General features: G+C 34.9%; 1 protein-coding gene across 2 annotated transcripts in view; it reads left to right on the plus strand.

The window, feature by feature from the left end:
- LOC146601019 (contactin-associated protein-like 4) overlaps positions 1-17,974 on the plus strand; it is a 230,671-nt gene that overhangs the window by 157,480 nt on the left and 55,217 nt on the right. For both annotated transcript variants that reach the window (XM_085312730.1, XM_085312739.1), the window contains exons 5-9: positions 920-1,123; positions 1,294-1,463; positions 3,645-3,788; positions 6,350-6,611; positions 13,463-13,612. In XM_085312730.1, the coding sequence (XP_085168856.1) occupies positions 920-1,123; positions 1,294-1,463; positions 3,645-3,788; positions 6,350-6,611; positions 13,463-13,612 (930 nt within the window). The remainder of the gene's footprint in view (positions 1-919; positions 1,124-1,293; positions 1,464-3,644; positions 3,789-6,349; positions 6,612-13,462; positions 13,613-17,974) is intronic.

The raw sequence follows: 17,974 nt of genomic DNA on the forward strand, positions 1-17,974 counted from the left end.
TTTTTATGGTAATGGCGATTGAATGCCAGAACGGATTGCCCAAGAGGGTGCAAAAAAAGTAGGATCTCTATTGTTGGAGATATTTGGAACCCATCTGGATGTGGCCCTGAGCAACCTCTTCTAGCTGACCCTGCTTTGAGCAGGGCAGCTGGCCTAGCTAATCTCCAGAGGTGCCTTCCAACCTCAGTGATTCTGATTGTGTGATTCAATGACTATATGGCTGTACTGGAAAACTGACAATACAGAGTCATCATTAACCTGCATTCATGTTCTGCATTAAGCTGCATTTCAGCTTAATTAAAGTTGCTGTTGAAAATGGCATTTATGATGTCCACAAAGTAACATTTGATGAAAAGAGAACCACGCCCTACTTATAACTAATGAGTTGTCCTTTTAGAGTATTTTTGTTTCTTTCCTAGAATAATATGCCATAATATTATTTTGAATTACTGTAAAGCTATCCAGATTGATTTTAATAGTGACTTGAAGTTATAGCCTACCATGAAGTCTCTAAAAATCAGTTAAACATAATGGAAATGATTTTCTTCTTATTTATTTTGTTAATTTGAATTAATTGCAGAGAGAAATTAACAGAAATTCTCACTCTGGCCAGTTCTGCTTTTGATTAATGTGCTTCATGGTTCCAAGGCAACAAAGATGCTTCAGCATGTGATTTCAGCACTAGGTAGGGGTAGAAGTGGGATCTTTTCAGCTCACCTTGTTTTATAATAGCAGCATCACTAACATAGGCCAGGCTGCACATTTGTGGAATACTAGGCATAGCATTAACAAACTTCTCTTTACTGGGCATAGGTGAATTTAGGGATGTTAGTGGTAGCCTTCATAATATTGAACTGAATATGCAACTGTTTCTTTTCAGCATAACATTATACATTGTCTTTAATTTCTGTGTTTCTAGGATCTGAGGTGGTTGGTTTTGATGGGAAAAGTTGTCTAATTTACACATTTAATCAAAAACCCACGAGTGCACTGAAAGATGTGATTTCTCTGAAGTTTAAGACAATGCAAAGTGATGGAATTCTCCTCCACAGAGAAGGACAAAATGGAGACCATCTAACACTTGAATTAATTAAAGGGAAGCTGTCCTTACTCATTAATTTAGGTAACAGCTACAGTTTTATTCAGTCTAATGTAGCTTCTGAATATTATTGGAGTAAAACTCCTTTTATTAAATTGATTTTAATGTATTGTGTACCATAAGTTAGCAGTATATATTTGAATATTTATACTTTTTGTGTGAAATTAATAGTTTTTTATTCTTCTCCTCTCGAGGTGATGCTAATACCCAAATTAATATCACCCTGGGCAGCCTTTTGGATGATCAACATTGGCATTCTGTCCTCATCGAGCATTTTAACAATCAAGTAAACTTTACAGTGGATAAACACACTCATCATTTTCATGCAAAAGGAGAATTCAATTATTTGGACCTTGATTATGAGGTGTGAAAATTACCTTTCATTTATAATATTTATTAACTTTGTTATGTAAATATAATGAAATAAGCAGAGGATATAGAACTTACTTAGGGAAGTTTGTGGACTTTATGCCAATTTTATTTCCCGAAGGAACAGATTGAAGAGAGGTATTCTTAGATTACTAATGCTTAGCTTACCAAAGTTAAAGCCCAAAATTTTCAATAGACCATCTTTTTCACCTCAGAAATCATTATTGGTGTCTTTGTTTCAGTAGCGCTGTGCATATGCTGAGTCCTGTGCGAACAGAAGAGGAATGAGCACCAAATAACACTACTTATTTTATTATTTGATGAAAATTACAGTAAAACAGTATAGCTAAAGCCCATTTCAGAAGAGTTTAGGTAGAAATTTAAATTCCTAGTAAGTTTGACAAAGGTACTGTAAGGTAATCTCATTTACATCAATGAGGAGTACGTGTAACATGGTGCAAAAGTTTTCCAAATACAATCCATAGACCATTATTCCATGGTCTGTAAGTTGGTATATTGTTGAATTATATTTGCTCCTTTCCTGTTTTTAGGAAGAGACGATGAGTGCTGGAGTAGAGTGAACCCACTTGAACCCATAAATCTCCATTACTTTATTTATCAATTCAAGTTCTGAATCAGCACCATAGCACCTATAGCACCTTCCTTTTAGGCAACTAATTCACTTCTGTTAGTTATCATCTTTGATTTTGACTGAGTCATGTAAGAAAAGTAAATGACATCAGAGGACACTTTAAATGCATGTTTCTAGGAGAAATAATAATTTAAGTGTTCTACAACTACTTTATGGAGGTGTCTAATACTGTCCTTTAGAGGTCATAGCCTTCAAAATGGTGATTTGAATACTCTCCTCTTTTTCTCTCCTGTTCCATGTCTGTGATGTTGCATTTCAAGAAYATTACTCAGATGATTAAAGACAGGATATTGTTTAAAATTTCTGAATCTAAGACATAATACTAAAGCTTGGAGAATCATACAAGAAAAAGGAGGAAAGGCAACTACAAATACATTCAAGTTTTAACTGACTGTGGACAATAAACTTATTTTACTAAATCAGCTATCATTACAAATTTATTTTTCCTCTATTTCACATACTAGTGCTTACATTATGAGCGTTCTCAATAGAACAGGATAGAAAGGAGAGGTTTTTAATGCAAAAACTTATAAAAAAGTCTGAACTTCCCCAACAGTCTGAATCATTGCATTTAGTAACACATTGCTGGCAATTAAAACTTCCCAGTTTAATTACTTAATGTTATTTTTAACGTAAAGTATTCAATACCTAATATTTCATTTCGATTTTTTTATAAAATTACTTTAATGTGAAGTGAAATTTAAAAATGAAAATGTTTATGATATTATAAAATCCTTTGTGAGTTAGACTATATGAAATTCAAATAATTATTTTCAGAAAAAAAATAATCAGGATGTTCATTATTTCTAAATTGTAAGAATTCATTTGACCTTTCTTACAGCCATTTTGAATGTTAATCAGAATAGCTTTGGAATGACTGAGTTCCAAAGGTCTCCCAAGCCAGCATCCTATATGTGAAGATGCCCAATAGTAAAAACATACACCAGAGTATAACTCAGGTCAACCATGTAACAATCCTTTTCTAAAATAATCTACTACTTTCTAACAGTGTTTGCCTCCGGGACTTACTAAGACAGAGTGATATTTTGAATTTAATAGGTCTCTATCCTAAGCATTCTGAGATTTTTAAAAAAATCCTCTCCTTTGGTTTGAACTGCAACAGAATAATTTAATTTGATGATTTTTTTAGTGCAGAAGTCAGACTCAAATTTACTAAAGAAGTTAGAGAATTCTTATCTCCCTTTTAGCGTTGTCCAATCTTGTTCTTCTTTTTGATGCTACAACTGTAATTGATGCTGAAAACTGGCAAGACTCTATATCCACATTATTGTTAAAAATATCCTTTAAAAATGCCAACATTTCAAAATGTTTTGATGCATATAATTTGATTCAGCCTGCATTTTATCAGATTGTTCTTTTAGTCCATAGATGTGACACAAATAAATAGCTAAGAAGTAGCAGATTCAGTTGTGGCCAGTCTTTGACTTCTGCTCTTACACTAGTGGCAAGCTTTTTCATTAGAAAATTACTTAATATATTATTGATTTCTCTTCTCTTTCTAAGCTCAGCTTTGGAGGGATCCCAGTGCCTGGAAAATCAGGGACATTGTCACGCAAGAACTTTTATGGATGTTTTGAAAATATTTATTGTAATGGAGTGAACATCGTTGACCTAGCGAAGAGGCATAAATCTCAGATCTACTTTGTGGTAAGAGATGCATAATTAAAAAGAGAAAATGAATAATAATAAAAAAAAAAGAAAAAGGCCACAGCCACTTTCATATACAATGTGTAAATCCACAGTTCTGGAAAATCTCTGTTGTTCAATGAAGGAAAAATCAAGGAATTGCCTATATGGGTATTTTATCACTGGTGCAGTAGAGATTCATCCAGTAGGTTGCGCAGGATTTGTTTTATTTTTCAGCTGTTTTGCAAATATTTAGATATGTATGTGATATCTTATTGTTGTGCATGTACAGAAGCGATATATAATAAGTATAATGAGAAGTATACTAATGTATTATATATAATACATATGTATTGTATAATAAGATGTATTTGAAGTCATCAAAGCTCTGGCTGTAGTTTCTGCACGTCACTAGGGAAAACACTAGCAGTACCTTTTATAAACATTCTGTTGCCAAAGATACTGATATGTTCTATTTTCTCTAGAGCATTATAAATTTGATAAATAAGTTCTGTTTGTCAGTTTATACCTCCTTTTGTCTTAAGAGCTGTAATTTATGTTGGTGGGTGCAGTGCCTTTATTGCGACACAGCCAGCAGTGATAGTAGACAAATCTTGACCATTTAGAGAAATGGTTCCAATAAGTTGCTAACTTCCAGCGTGGGTGTTAACAAAAGTTTTCTGTAGTTTTTACTAGGTTCATTGTTTCTTTAAAGCTAGAACAAGAACAATCTTTATTTGCAATATTTAAAATCTTCAGCAGCAACAGTGATATGATACAAAGAATATGTTCAAAGTAAATAATTAAATATGAAATGCTTTCCAGGTCCAAATCTTTTGGATTCAAAATAAGATCGATCAGATCTGGTCCTCTGTCCGAGAGAAATATATGTATGGCATCTCCTACAATTTACTTTATTTCTCATGTGAACATCATCTGTGAACATCCACAATCCATTAAACAGATATCTCCATATAACATCCTGTTTCTGATGCTGATAGGTTAATGGGGGGAGGGCAGTTGCAGAGGAGTCTCTGTGAACTAGGGAAAAGCACACTGTAAAATTATTGTTATAGAAGATTATATTATCTTTATTTCAAATAATATAAACTATTGTGCTACTTGCAGAACTTTTTCGGAAATATTTTATAACATAAGTGTGCCAGAAAGTTTGTACATTACCACAGAGCCYTTATTAAACACCCAGGATCAGGATATGACCTGAACCATTGTCAGGCAGCTGTCCAAATAATGTGGAGGGGGAATCTGCAGATGGTAAGCATTTAGTGTTTAACAAGGTTTATTAGTCTGATGATTGCCTTTTGAGTATGGGTCAGTTCAGTTGACTATCTGTCTCTCTCCAGTTGAGTTCATAAGACAGAGCTTTTATGTATGTATCTTCCTTGAAGGAAGTGAAAACAAATAAACTTTAATGTCTTGCCATGCCATGGACTGGTGGGTACTTCTCTTAAACTGATTTTATAGCTTTGTGCTACAAGGTCAAAGTTCTATGTATGCTTAAAAGTTTAAAAGCTGTTTGTTGAGTGGAAGTTAAATGTACTTTATTTTCTGGAGACATTATTCTTCTAGTAATCATCTGTACAGAACAAATTAGTTATAGTTGAAATGATGCCAGCAAGTCATTAGATCAAAATATATCCTGTATCACTTGGAAGAGTCACGATGTATTAACTAACTCTGATGTTAGACACAAAAAATACTTTGTTGCTGTTCCAGTCTTCTTATTAATGTCAYTCAGTATAGCTGCGTTTGCAGTTTAAGTTCAGAGTCAGTCAATCTGCATGCTCTCAAGTTTATTTGGATATCTAAGAACCAGTGATTTCAAAAACAGTCAAGCATAAAATAAAGATTAGGTGCCTAAATGCATCTTATGATCTGGTCCATATGGGCCTTCTAGAAAACAAAGGTCCTTACGCTTTATAAAATGCATGTTTTATATTTGAATGTAATAAGAGTTTATATACGCAATATTCTCTGATTATCTGTGAAAATGAAAATTCAGGTCAGTGCACGTCTCCAGTTGCACTGAGTTCGAAAGGCTGCTCCTGGGTCCAACATAATGTTTTTCCTCAAATTTAACACTATCACACAACCACTAAGTAGCCCAGTCCAACATTTTTCTCTGCATAGAAGCATTCAGACCTCTGTAAATATTTGTACCAAACTTTGCATTCAGTGGCATTTTATCTGAGATTCAGAAATCTGTCAAATCTCTGATGCTTCTTGAGGCTGAGCCAAAATAGAAACAGGTTAGTCCATGTAAACCCCGAAGTACCATTTTATCACCTACGTAATTTAAGGATCTCACTTCATTCACTCAGAGGTTCTTGCCACTCTTTGCCTAAGCAGGTTAGTCTGTTCTGGTCAAACAGTTTGGTAAACATTTCTCAGAATGATACCTTCTTACATATGAACCTGATTCTTAGGCTAACACATTCAGAAATTATAAATATTAGTTCCTATTTGTAATGTTTTCAAACTATGTAGTTTCCACACAAAAGTTCGCATGACTATTTTACTCTAAATGTTCTTAATGCTGTACTTGTTTCATTTTTCCCTAGGGCAACCTGTCCTTCTCATGTTTAGAGCCAGCAGTGGTTCCTGTTACATTTCTGAGCTCCAGCAGTTATCTGACATTGCCTGGCACTTCAGGGCAAGATGAAGTATCCATCAGTTTCCAGTTTCGCACTTGGAACAAAGAAGGACTTCTGTTTTCTACTAAACTATACCAGGCTTCAGGTGGTCTTCTCCTATATCTGAGTGATGGGAAAGTTAAAATGAGTCTTTATAAACCAGGAAGAACACTAAGTGATATCACTGCAGGTAACAGAAATGGAGAGGGGGAAGAAAAAGATTCCTATGCGGGAAAAAATAAGTCATGTTATTTAGTACTTACATCAGTGACTTGGTTCTATGACTAGTGTGTGTGATGTGAATTATAATCCCAAATGTTTCTAAAACAGTTCTTTCCTTTCTGTCAAATACGGAAATATATGTTTCTTCCTGTGATTATTTGATTAAAAATTACTTGTAAGAATATAGGTTGCAGAGTCCTTAGTTTGCGTGTGTACAGTTCATGTGGATAATCATAGCATTCTGAGACATCTAGCAGCTTTTTCATTTGTGAAATGTAAACAAATTAATTTCTTGCTCTACCAAGCAGAGGCATTAAGACATTGCCATTTGTCAGTGTTTTCACAAGGGATCAAGTAAGTCATTTGTATATAAAATTATACATTGCTRTATATATTGTGTAGTTTTCTAGAAGTCTCAATTAAGGAGCTTTCTATTAAATTTGGGGAGAGAATGCCAAATATTATATTATGTTCCAAAAATTTGAGAAAGACTTGATTTCAGATTAAGAAAAGATGTATGGTAATGACAGGAAGAATAGAGAACTGAGGAGGCTGAATGACTGAGAGCTAAAGGGTCACTTTTGTAGTTAATCACTGAATTGAGACTAGATCATCTGCACTTGGTAGTGTGCATTGATTTCCAGGGAGCCCCAGGGCTGGAGCAGAGGTTTCCAGACAGCATGCCCTTTATTATTCTTTTGAGCCATTCCCCTGTTTGAAAATGAGGATACAAAGAGGAGGAAAATGTAGTAAAACACAGTTTAGAGAATGTCTGGTAAGGATCTTAAGAAGCAGCTCCCAGCTTTTCCAGTCATACTTTCACTTAGTTTGGGAGCAAGGGCTCTATCTGTTTCACCAAGAGGCTCCTCATTTTTCCTGTGTGCTGTTGTCATTTGATTTGAAACTGCTGGTGCTGCCAGGAATTTCTTTGTTTAGTTCAAAGTGAGAGGAGGACAATGTGACCTGACAACCACTCCATCTTCCATGTTTTTTTCCAAAAATAGTGAGAGGCGATAACATCACCATGTGATAATGCCAATGCTTTCACCTAGCAGTGCTTTATCAGTGGTATACTACGCTCTGGCACTTCATGCATTGGGACTGGCTCAGGGTTCATCATATGTTATGTACACTAAATGAATTTTACCATCTGTTATAGAAAGGTAACATGGTAATGAGAGATGAGTTCCCAACAGGAAAGATGGAGCTAGAGAGATGTTGGGGGCATAAATGGGATTTCAAAGAACGTATAAAGGTGAGGAAATAAGACTGAGACTGAAGTAGGTACTGCATGAACAAAGACGAAGATCCGAGTCCAGTAGCTGGGGGAATATGCCATTGAAACAATGGGTAACTTGGCTGCCAAAAACACATCCAAAAATTACATTGATCCTAGACTCTACTTTAAACATACATTTCATGCTTTGTATTCATAAGGCAGGAATATTACTAATAGAAAAGAAACCAAATTAGTTCCAGCAATGTGAACTGAATTAAAAGGAGAATACTAAGTTGGAAAAATGAAGTTTAAAATTGCACTCAACAAACCTTTAAAGGATCAGGAGGTACAATGATTTGATCTCTTGTAAAAGGTATATTCATTGGAAGGATAGGAACCAAAGCATGGGAGTTTTCAAGTAAGAGTATAAAGAGAGCTGAATGATGCTGTTTAAAGCTCTTCTTGAGCAATTCTTTACATTCTTGAGCTCTTCTTTAAAATTCTTGAGCAATAACCAATACTGTAAGTAACCACAACAGTTGCTGTGGTACAAATCAAAAACTTAACCCTCTTGGACCTCTCAGAATTCAACAGGCTATATAAAAGAGAGAGAAAATCTCAAGAAAAATAATATTGGTATAAACACAGAATAGGAATCACTTCTGATCTAAAATGCTCACAAATCATGTGTTTGGCAGACCGAGAGACCAAGGCAGAGCCAAGTAGAGCAAAGAAACAACCATGGTATTTGGAGATAGGGCCTAAATCTTTGTTCTGTGCCTTAGCAATACCACCTTTGTTTCTTTTAGATTAATTCCTTATTTCAATGACACAAAACGCAAATTCCCRTGAGGGAATAAAAAAAGAAAAAAGTGAAACATAACTCCAGAGCTCATTATCTCTCTACAGGTGTATAATGATTAAATGTAAGATTCTAAACAGTTTTTATTTTAATTCAGGAAAGGATTGTGAGCCAGTAATGATCATGGATAATGTTGAAATTTACATAAATACTTTGATCCTGTTACTGTAGGTGACAGTAGGATCAACCCCAGTATTTGTTATAATCTAAAATAACTGATGCACAAAGAATACCATTTAAATGACAAAAGGTTTCCCCAGGCATATCATTTGGAAATGTCAATTCCTTAGTAAGAGTGCCAGTGGTATGTAGTTAACAGTGATGTATTTGACTCTTTAGGAGCGATTTTAATTGTAGTTCAATTAGATGATATATGTAGAAGAAATTGCTGCCATGCAGTGTCACTTCAATAGATCAGCTGAAGTGGTGGCACTTTTGCACGTAAGGCAAATTATTCAACTTCAAACTTGCAATCAAATACATAACATATTAGTTGGAATACCTCAAAATAAATCCTAGAATGTTATGCTGAAACAGAGTTTAACGTTATTTTGCTGTGTTAAGCTTGCTGTTCATAAGGTGGAATAGTGTTTGTCCTTGCAAAGACAGAAACTACTGTAAAATGCTTTATTCTCTTCTGAGAAGGAAGTTATCAAGCAAAACCATACAGTGAACTTTTTCCTGAGCTTTTGAAGTGTTTATTGTTGCTACATTCAGTGAAGCGAATAAAGTCTGCATTTGAAGATTGAGTAATTAAATTATGGATGGTTGGACAGGTTTGTTCCCCTCCAGGCAAAGACTTATGACCTGGCTTTCACACACACACAAAATTTGATAATTAAATCAGAGCATATTTCTTTGTGCACAGTTTGTAGAATTCATTACCATCAGTTTTTTAAAGATTTCTTCAGCCATATAAGAATGAGGAGAATAATATGTTAATTCATGAGTGATTAAGCTATAATAAGCTGTATCCTTCTTTTACAGAAGGGTTGCTTAATATTGTTCCTTTGTAGCCTCTTTTGCAAGCTGGTCATAAAACATTCACAAAGAAATAACATAGATTAAGAAAAGAAAAAATGAATGCAAATTTATTTTGTGTTGAATGATGAGTCCAAATTGAATTACAATATGTACAAATGTTTGAAATATTATTACTCATTTTTTTCATATGAACCTGTCTTTCTATGCAGCTTTTAATTAAATGATGTTAACAGTCATTGAATATGGAAGTTATACTTCAGACTAATCTACAAGTTATTTCTAAACTACTTAAAAGCTTTTAATTTCTCACTGATCTCACAATAAGCTATATGAACTGACTTTTGATATATGCTTTCATAAAGTTATAGGTCATTGTTTTGCAAGACCTCACACAGACTTTTTTTGATACTAGAATATTAAAATGATGGAAGTACAGGTAATGTGAAAAATGAAAACCTTGTTTAACAGTTACATTAATATGCATTAGTAAATTAATTAAATATGCTATTTTTTCTCAACATGTCTCCTGGTAAGGCGTTTTTAAAATTCCTGCTAGAGAATCAATTAGCACAGTTCTCAGATGAAATGGTTGTGTTAGCAGCCCCTTCACCTTCATCACGCATATGAAGTGTCATACCATACCTTCACACAGGAAAATATGCATTTAATTAAGATTATCAATGCCAGAGCTGCAATCAGCTGTTTTCTCAGGAATGTTTTGTGTTAAGACAACGGCATTCATCAATTCCTATATTTAATGAAAGGCACTTTTGAGAAGTTTTAACTCTTCTTTGAGCGAGGCGGACATTTTGTGTCTCTAATCACACCAGCCTATATAAAGAGGAAATAAAATCTCTCTCCCATTATCATTAAGTACATTAGTATGACGAGAGATAGTAAACAAAAAAAGAATTGTAAAAGTCTTTTAACCATAACCCATTTTCCAATAACAAAATGTTTTTTCTATTTCAGTCATTCATGCAATCTGCTTCTTTATGGTTGGGCATTTTCTTACCTGCCTTGCTGTTCAAATGCTGCAATATTTAGACAATTAGTCCCTCACCAAAACAGAAAGTTAATGAGGCAGGATGCAACACTAATAATTAAAAGCAATTGGCTACAACTAAAATGAAATTATCAAATTTTTTTTTAGATTACCAGAGGAAAACATAGCATATTGCAGAGATGTGACTGAGGAAAATATCAGTCACTTCAGTTACCTCAACAAATAAAGAGCCTTCTTGCTTAATCTTAGAGATGAGGTGAAAGAAGCTGGAACTTCAGAAGATGAGGAGTGAGGAGAGGATTCTCTTTGTAGGAGAATCTTTTTCATTTATAAAACTAATTAGTCTTAAATATATAATGTTACAAGTGGTGTTATACTCTATGTACATTTTACAATTTAGTTTCTTATTGAAGAATCATTTTACAATGATTTATATAAGAAAATTGGATACAGTACTGCAAATTAGAAAAGAGCCTTTCTCAGGTTTAATTTGCTGTGCTTTAAATAAAAGGCTTATTCATATTCTTTGTTTTAGCATACCTATTACATGTTTGATAAAAGAGTCTATAGTTCACTGAGGTTGAAAGTGGTATAAAAGATGTAAGGATGCTTTATCTGTTTGTGATTCTTTGTTAGTTTTTGGGTTGAAGTTACTAAAACCCTTTGATATACTTTATGAGTTCTAGCTGTAAAATAGTACTAAAAAATAATAGGGGAAATATATAATAACACCTGTGAAGTCTAAAAACTTCAGTATAAAGTGTGACTCATCTATGCCCCTGACACTGCAAGGCAGTAGTAATATTTTTCTAACACTTTATCTACTCTGTTTTTAAATGTCTGTGGAGCTGCAACAGATTACATAATGAAAATATACTTAGGGCTTTAAGGCATTTGCTTCATTCTCAGCTCAGTACTATGCCAACCCTAACATAAAATACACTAGCATGAAGGCTACAGTAAATTATATTGACTGCTACCAGTCCAAAGGGACTTCTTCAGCAGTTTGAGACCTTGAAAATGTACAGAAACTGCAGTCACTCCCTCCACATTGCCTGTAGGGCTATATAAATCCTTTTTACCAAAAGATTACCCTTGTGTTGATGACCTTTTGGTAGTCAGTTGTAATAGCTTTAATGTTATATTATATTATATTGTGTGGAATAAGATTTCAAATTTTTCTTTTAGTAGAAAATCCATCTCTGTAAATATCATTAAAAGGGAGGTTTACAGAAGTAGAAAATACACCTATCAATTAATTCAGAAAATTTCTGTTAGTTGTTTTGCTAATTATTCACCATGAACTTAAATGTACTGCTCCTACTTCTGATAGATCAGACATGGAATATACGTATCCTCAAATACCACTTCTCAAGGAAGATTGTAGCCAAAATAAGTAGCTAGAATGCTATGAAACAGCCTCTGTGTTTCCTGCCATTACATCTGAAAGGGTAGTGGTCCCTGAAATGGTCATGTAGAGATCAAATGATCTGCTGGCCATGGTTTTCATATAATATCACTCGGACTGGGGATAGAGCAAAATTTTAGTGTTATTAGGGGATAAGGTTTCTTTGTGTGCATTCCATAATACTGGTTAAGTAAGGAAATAAGTAATATAAAGTTTTTATATTATATTCAACTTATTAGAGGCATGTATCTCAGCTTCTAATACAATTCTAACACTATCTGATGATTATATGCTGAACTTAATTGTTAATGCTGTGGTAGTTAACAATATATGGATCTTGGTTATGCTGAAATTTAGCTATTTGAACCTTCTTATCCTTCTGTTTTTCTCTAGTCTACTACTTTGAACAAGTCCATTAAATGGTAAATTATATTTTCCATAATACAAACAAATTCTGGAGTATATAAATGCATGAAATTTCACGAGGAAATCACACATCACAAATCAGAGACACTCAGTAATCGAGAAAAGACATTACCTGATTCAAAGGTGGTATTCTCAGCTAAAAGAAGTATCCCTGCACTCAAGAACATGATTGACTTAAAGCATTTACTTAAAGATAATAATGTTTTTACATGCTCCCCTGAATAAAATGTGTATATATATGTAAGTGCTTACCAGAATCAGGACTAGGTTTATTGCTTTGTGGCACCATACACTTACTCATTTAGAGGTAGCATAAACTRGTGTTAGGAGCTAAATTCTCAGGAGATAGCTCCAGAATTTACCCATGCATTTCATGTAAAACAGACTACTGAAAAAAAAAATCTTGTGATGTTGACATGGCAGTTGCTGAAGCTTTTAGTATTTATAAGATTTTTCTATTTTACTGGGATGAAATATAATGACTACCTTTGATTTTAAAAGATGACATAATCCCTTGTAGTAGTAGAGTAAAAGTATGTGTTATGTTTAAAATATTGTGTCAGTCATTACCATGATGTTTTAATGATAACCTTCTTAGACTGAGAGGACACTTTAAATAGTCACTACATTAAATGAATGTATTACTGATAATTAGGATAACTGCAGGTTTTCCTTTTTCACTGAAGCACTTTTATTTTTCCTTATCAGAAGTGAAGAAAATGAATGGATGAATGTTCTATTTTCACTCAAGACATTGTGATTTTTGTTCATTTTTTCTTTCATTATCACTCCAAGTTGTTACACAGGCTACAGATTGTTKTAACAGTCTCTTTTCCTTTAAAGTCTATACTGTTCAGCTAGTATAACAAATAATGGATGTATATATTTCATTCTGTTTTTTATTTTCCTTCTAGGTACTGGATTAAATAATGGCCAGTGGCATTCTGTTTCCTTCTCTGCGAAGAGGAATCGTATCAGTGTAATGGTGGACAATGATGTGACCTTGTCTGCTCAGGCCTCCATACCTCTGCAAATTTATTCAGCAGATACTTTCTACTTTGGAGGTGAAATATGTTCCGTATTTATACTGGCAATATCCCACACTTAAACATAAATTTCCCTGATATAGCTATTCAAATGGTCAGAATAATTAGTCCTGCCTCAAATCTTCTTTGCCCAGCTTGTTTTTTTCAAGTACTATGAGTTTTGGGGATTTGTGTTGCCTCAAAGTTCGGTAGTATTGGGTAGAATAAACGACTACTCAAAACCTTGGTCACTTTTTAGGACATAGTTTTCTAATACCATGCTGTTTTAATAATTAATGATGGTTCTGACTGACAATGTGTCAGTCAAATGCAGGCTGATAATCTCTCATGCTATACATTCATTTTATTGCTGCATCAATGTCTGTGAGAGTCTTCCATTGGGCTCACTTCAAGTTTTCACTTAAAGTCCATGTTTATTAACTAGTGCAAATATCCTTTCTGTATCCACATGTATCCAATGCATAACATATACTCTTAAAAATTGGCTTTTAGCACTGTACCACCACTTTACTGTATTTAGAGAATGTAACTTGAGCCTAAAAGCTAGATTAGATGCCTTCATTTCTCTAGGGATATGTCCATTATTTGTCTCCGAATTACTTTATAGGCAGGCTATGGAACATAAGCAAGTAACTTTGTTATTAAACACATATTTTTACCAGTCGTATTGTACAAGTTGTAATGGACCTGAATCTGTTGAGAATAGACTGCATAATAGCAATGTTAAACAGTATCTGAATACATTATTCAGCCAAATGCTTTGTCTCCTAAGAGCTTGGGAATTCATGACAGAACACTTTATTAACAATTCTGATTCCTGAGATGAGTGACAAACACAAAAAATCCTGAATCATTGGACCAAGTGATTGTCCACAGACAGTTCATTTGAAAAAAAAAGGACCATGAATAAATTGCATGCTCACAAGAAGAAAATAAATCTAGGAACAACTACAAGAGCATCCACGTGACTTCTGAGATGGTTTCAAACTTGGCAGGCAGCCTTTTCTACTAAAGATAATGGAACTCACTCCTCTAAATGATAATCAGAGAAAGATATAGAATATTGGCTTTGGATAGGGGGGAAACATTTTTTAATTCTTTCTTTCTACAATGGTCCTAGTTCCCACATCTCTCATTATGTGATTTGCACTAGTGAATACTGCAGGCCCGATGACACAGGTGCACAGATCAGGAAGAATATGGGTAGTTGCAAAAAGCAGCATATCCAATTAAGTTACACAGCAGAACATTTCTATTTATCTTTTAGGGGGGCAGACTAATGCCAAGAACACTGAAAGTGCTAATTGCCTATGTACTCCTCAGCTTCTCTGAATTAAGCTTCACAGTCAAATCAGCAGCTTGTGCATGTCATACAACTTGCAGAAAACCAAGTAGAAACCTTCTGAGTTTAGAAAACTGTTGTTTATTAAAATTTTATGTCATATGCCACTGCCAAAATGCAAACAATGCGTTTTGACTTTCAAAGTTTGTTAAGATGTGTACTATGTTTCTGTGTGCTGGTTGTTAAAATGTGAATATAAGCCTTCCAGGAGAGCTATCCAGGGAGACATTATGGTTATTTTTCTTGTTTTAAACAATACAAAATATGTGAGAAACATGTATGTTTAACTGAGAAAATGTATAATTATCATGAAGATTCTTTAAAATATGATGTCAGCACAAGCCCTAATCATGCTGCCATCAAGGACGTGCTGCATCTCGCAGTTCTTGGAATAATAATGAATTGAATAAGGGCAAAAAGAGATTAGTTAAAAATACAATAAGCACATCAGGCATATGTCATTATTAATGGATTTCTTTTTTTTTTTTTATTAATGCACAGTTCAAAACCTCACTTTCATTAATATTCATGATTGTGTTGCATTTTCTGTAATAGAATTAGAAAATATAATATTTTAAAAGACAGACAGTATAAAAACCTGAGATAACATTTTTCAGAGTAATGTGTCAAAGATGTGTCAGTTTTTATTGGCTATTTATTTTTTAAAAATTGGGACTCCATGTTTCATTCACAAATGAGTGTCATATTTTTTCACTGCAAATAACACAAAAATTTATTAACATTTTGTTGTAGAATTGTGCAAAGCATTTGGTTAAAATCTGTCATTGATCTGTCTAAGTGTATGTGGGACTGAAAAGTTACTACAYTCCTGCTTGGACTTCTGCAAGTCAAAGGATTTGTTTTTCTTAAAGTAGTTATAAGTAGTTAATAAACAGTTTTTCTTAAAATCAGTTTTGCTCCTTACCAGAAGATACTGATTTTTTTTTCATTGCAGTCTTAGCTCATTTTTTATTTATATCTCATGAAAACTATGAATGCTTTTTCTGTTCTTTTTCACTCATTTGAGCGGATATACACATTTCCATTGTCATTTTGTTTTCCTGTGGAGTGGATCTCTACACTGTCTTTAAAGAACTTTAGGAAGTGCCCATTAGCTCTAAAGAGTAGAGAAGTCTTAAAAGCCATTCCTTGCTAATGTAGTGAAACAAGAAGGTCTTTGAATGATGTGAACCCCAATGCAGTATTATTCAAGATCAAAGAATTGCCTTTGTGCATCATCCCAGAAGCAATATTACCCTCCAGAAGAAAGCAACCCCCCCACTGCCGCCCCAAAAAGACATTCAGGTACTTGTTGTCACGTGATGTTCAGTTGCCACGGGTAAAAACTACTCAATCTACGTTGTTTAAATCAAATCAGGATCAAAGTAGATTTTTGATTTATTATCAATCTGTAATTAACTTGCAATGAACAATGCAATTCAGATCATTATCAGTAATACAACATATAAAGAATAACATTAGATAYGTACAAAATTTTAATCACTGAATTTAGAATAATCTGGATGGGAAGGGACTTCCAGAGGTTAAGTAGCCCAACCCCTTGCTCAAAACAGGTCTGATTAGATCAGGTTGTGCAAGCAGTTGTATGTAGTTAAGTCTTGAACAACTCCAAAGACGGAGATCCCACAGGTTCTCTGAGCAACCTACTCCTGTATTTGACCACTCTCATGGTGAAATATTTTCTTCCTAATATACGATCAGAATTTGCCGTTTCCAACTTGTGTTCTTTGCTGCTATCACCACACATTTCTGGAAAGGGTATGGCTCCATCTTCTCTGTATCCTCTTACCAGGTGCTGTAGACAGCAATAAAATCTCCCCTTTGCTTTCTCTTATTACGGCTGAACAGGCCTGGCTCTCTAACCCTTTCCTCATACATCCTGTGCTCCAGCTCCCTGACCGTCTTGACAGCCTCTGTTGGACTTGCTCCAGTATGTCCTTATCTTTCCTGTGCTGGGGACTCTAGAACTGGACACAGCACTCTAGATCTGGTTTCACAATTGCTGAATAGAGGGGAAGGATCACATCACTGGACCTGCTGGCTGCACTCTTGCTAATACAACCAGTGTACTCTTGGCCTTCTATCTGCAATGACACACTGATGGCCCATTGTCAACATATTGTCCACTGGGACCTTTCTGTCCTTTCTGTGGAGCTGCTTCATAGGCAGTTGATCCTCAGCCTGTGTTGTTGCATAGGGTTATTCCATCCCAGACATAAAACCTTTCATTTGTTCTTGCTGAMCTTCATGCGGTTCCTGTCGGCACATTTCTTCGCTCTGTCCAGGTCTATCTGAATAGCAGCCTTACCTTCCAGCATACCAACTATGATACTGCCTCCARCTGGTAGCATCTACAAACTTTCTGAGAGTGCTGAGAGAGCTCCATCCCATCATCCAGGCTATTAACAAACACATCAAAAAGTATTGGTTCCAGCACTAATCCCTGAAGGGACACTACAGGTTATTGGCCATCAGCTGGACTTAGCAAGACTGATCATCCACTTAATCCACCCACATCTCATCAATATTCACTGCTCTCCCCTGTGCAAGTGCCAGTCACCTCATCAAAGAAAGTAATGCAGTTTGTCAGGTGTTGTTTACCTTTGGTAAATCCATATTGACCGTTACCAGTTAACTTCTTGTCCTTCATATTTTTAGAAATTGTTTCTGAGAGGATTTGCTCTATAACTTTCCCAAAGACTGATTTCGAGTCATTAAGAACTTCCCCAGATTGCAACGACCCTTTGAAGATGAAGACAGAGTACACTCACAGAGATCTCCTTGTAGCACCTTGGATGCAACCCATACAGCCCTGTGGACCTGGGTTGATTGGGTGATCTCTAACTCCTCCTTCCTCTGCATGGTTACTGCTTCACTCCTGCAGACTCTGCTATTACATTTAGGGACCTGGAAGGCCTGGGGCCAAGCCTTACCTATGAAAACAAGCAAAAAAGGCCTTGAGCAACTCAGCCCTGTCCATATCGCTTGCTACTAGATGCCCCTCCCTACTGAGACCT

Source organism: Rhea americana, unplaced genomic scaffold (genome assembly GCF_003343005.1).
Source record: "Rhea americana isolate MKP2758 unplaced genomic scaffold, rheAme1 scaffold_11, whole genome shotgun sequence".
Taxonomy (NCBI): Eukaryota; Metazoa; Chordata; class Aves; order Rheiformes; family Rheidae; genus Rhea; species Rhea americana.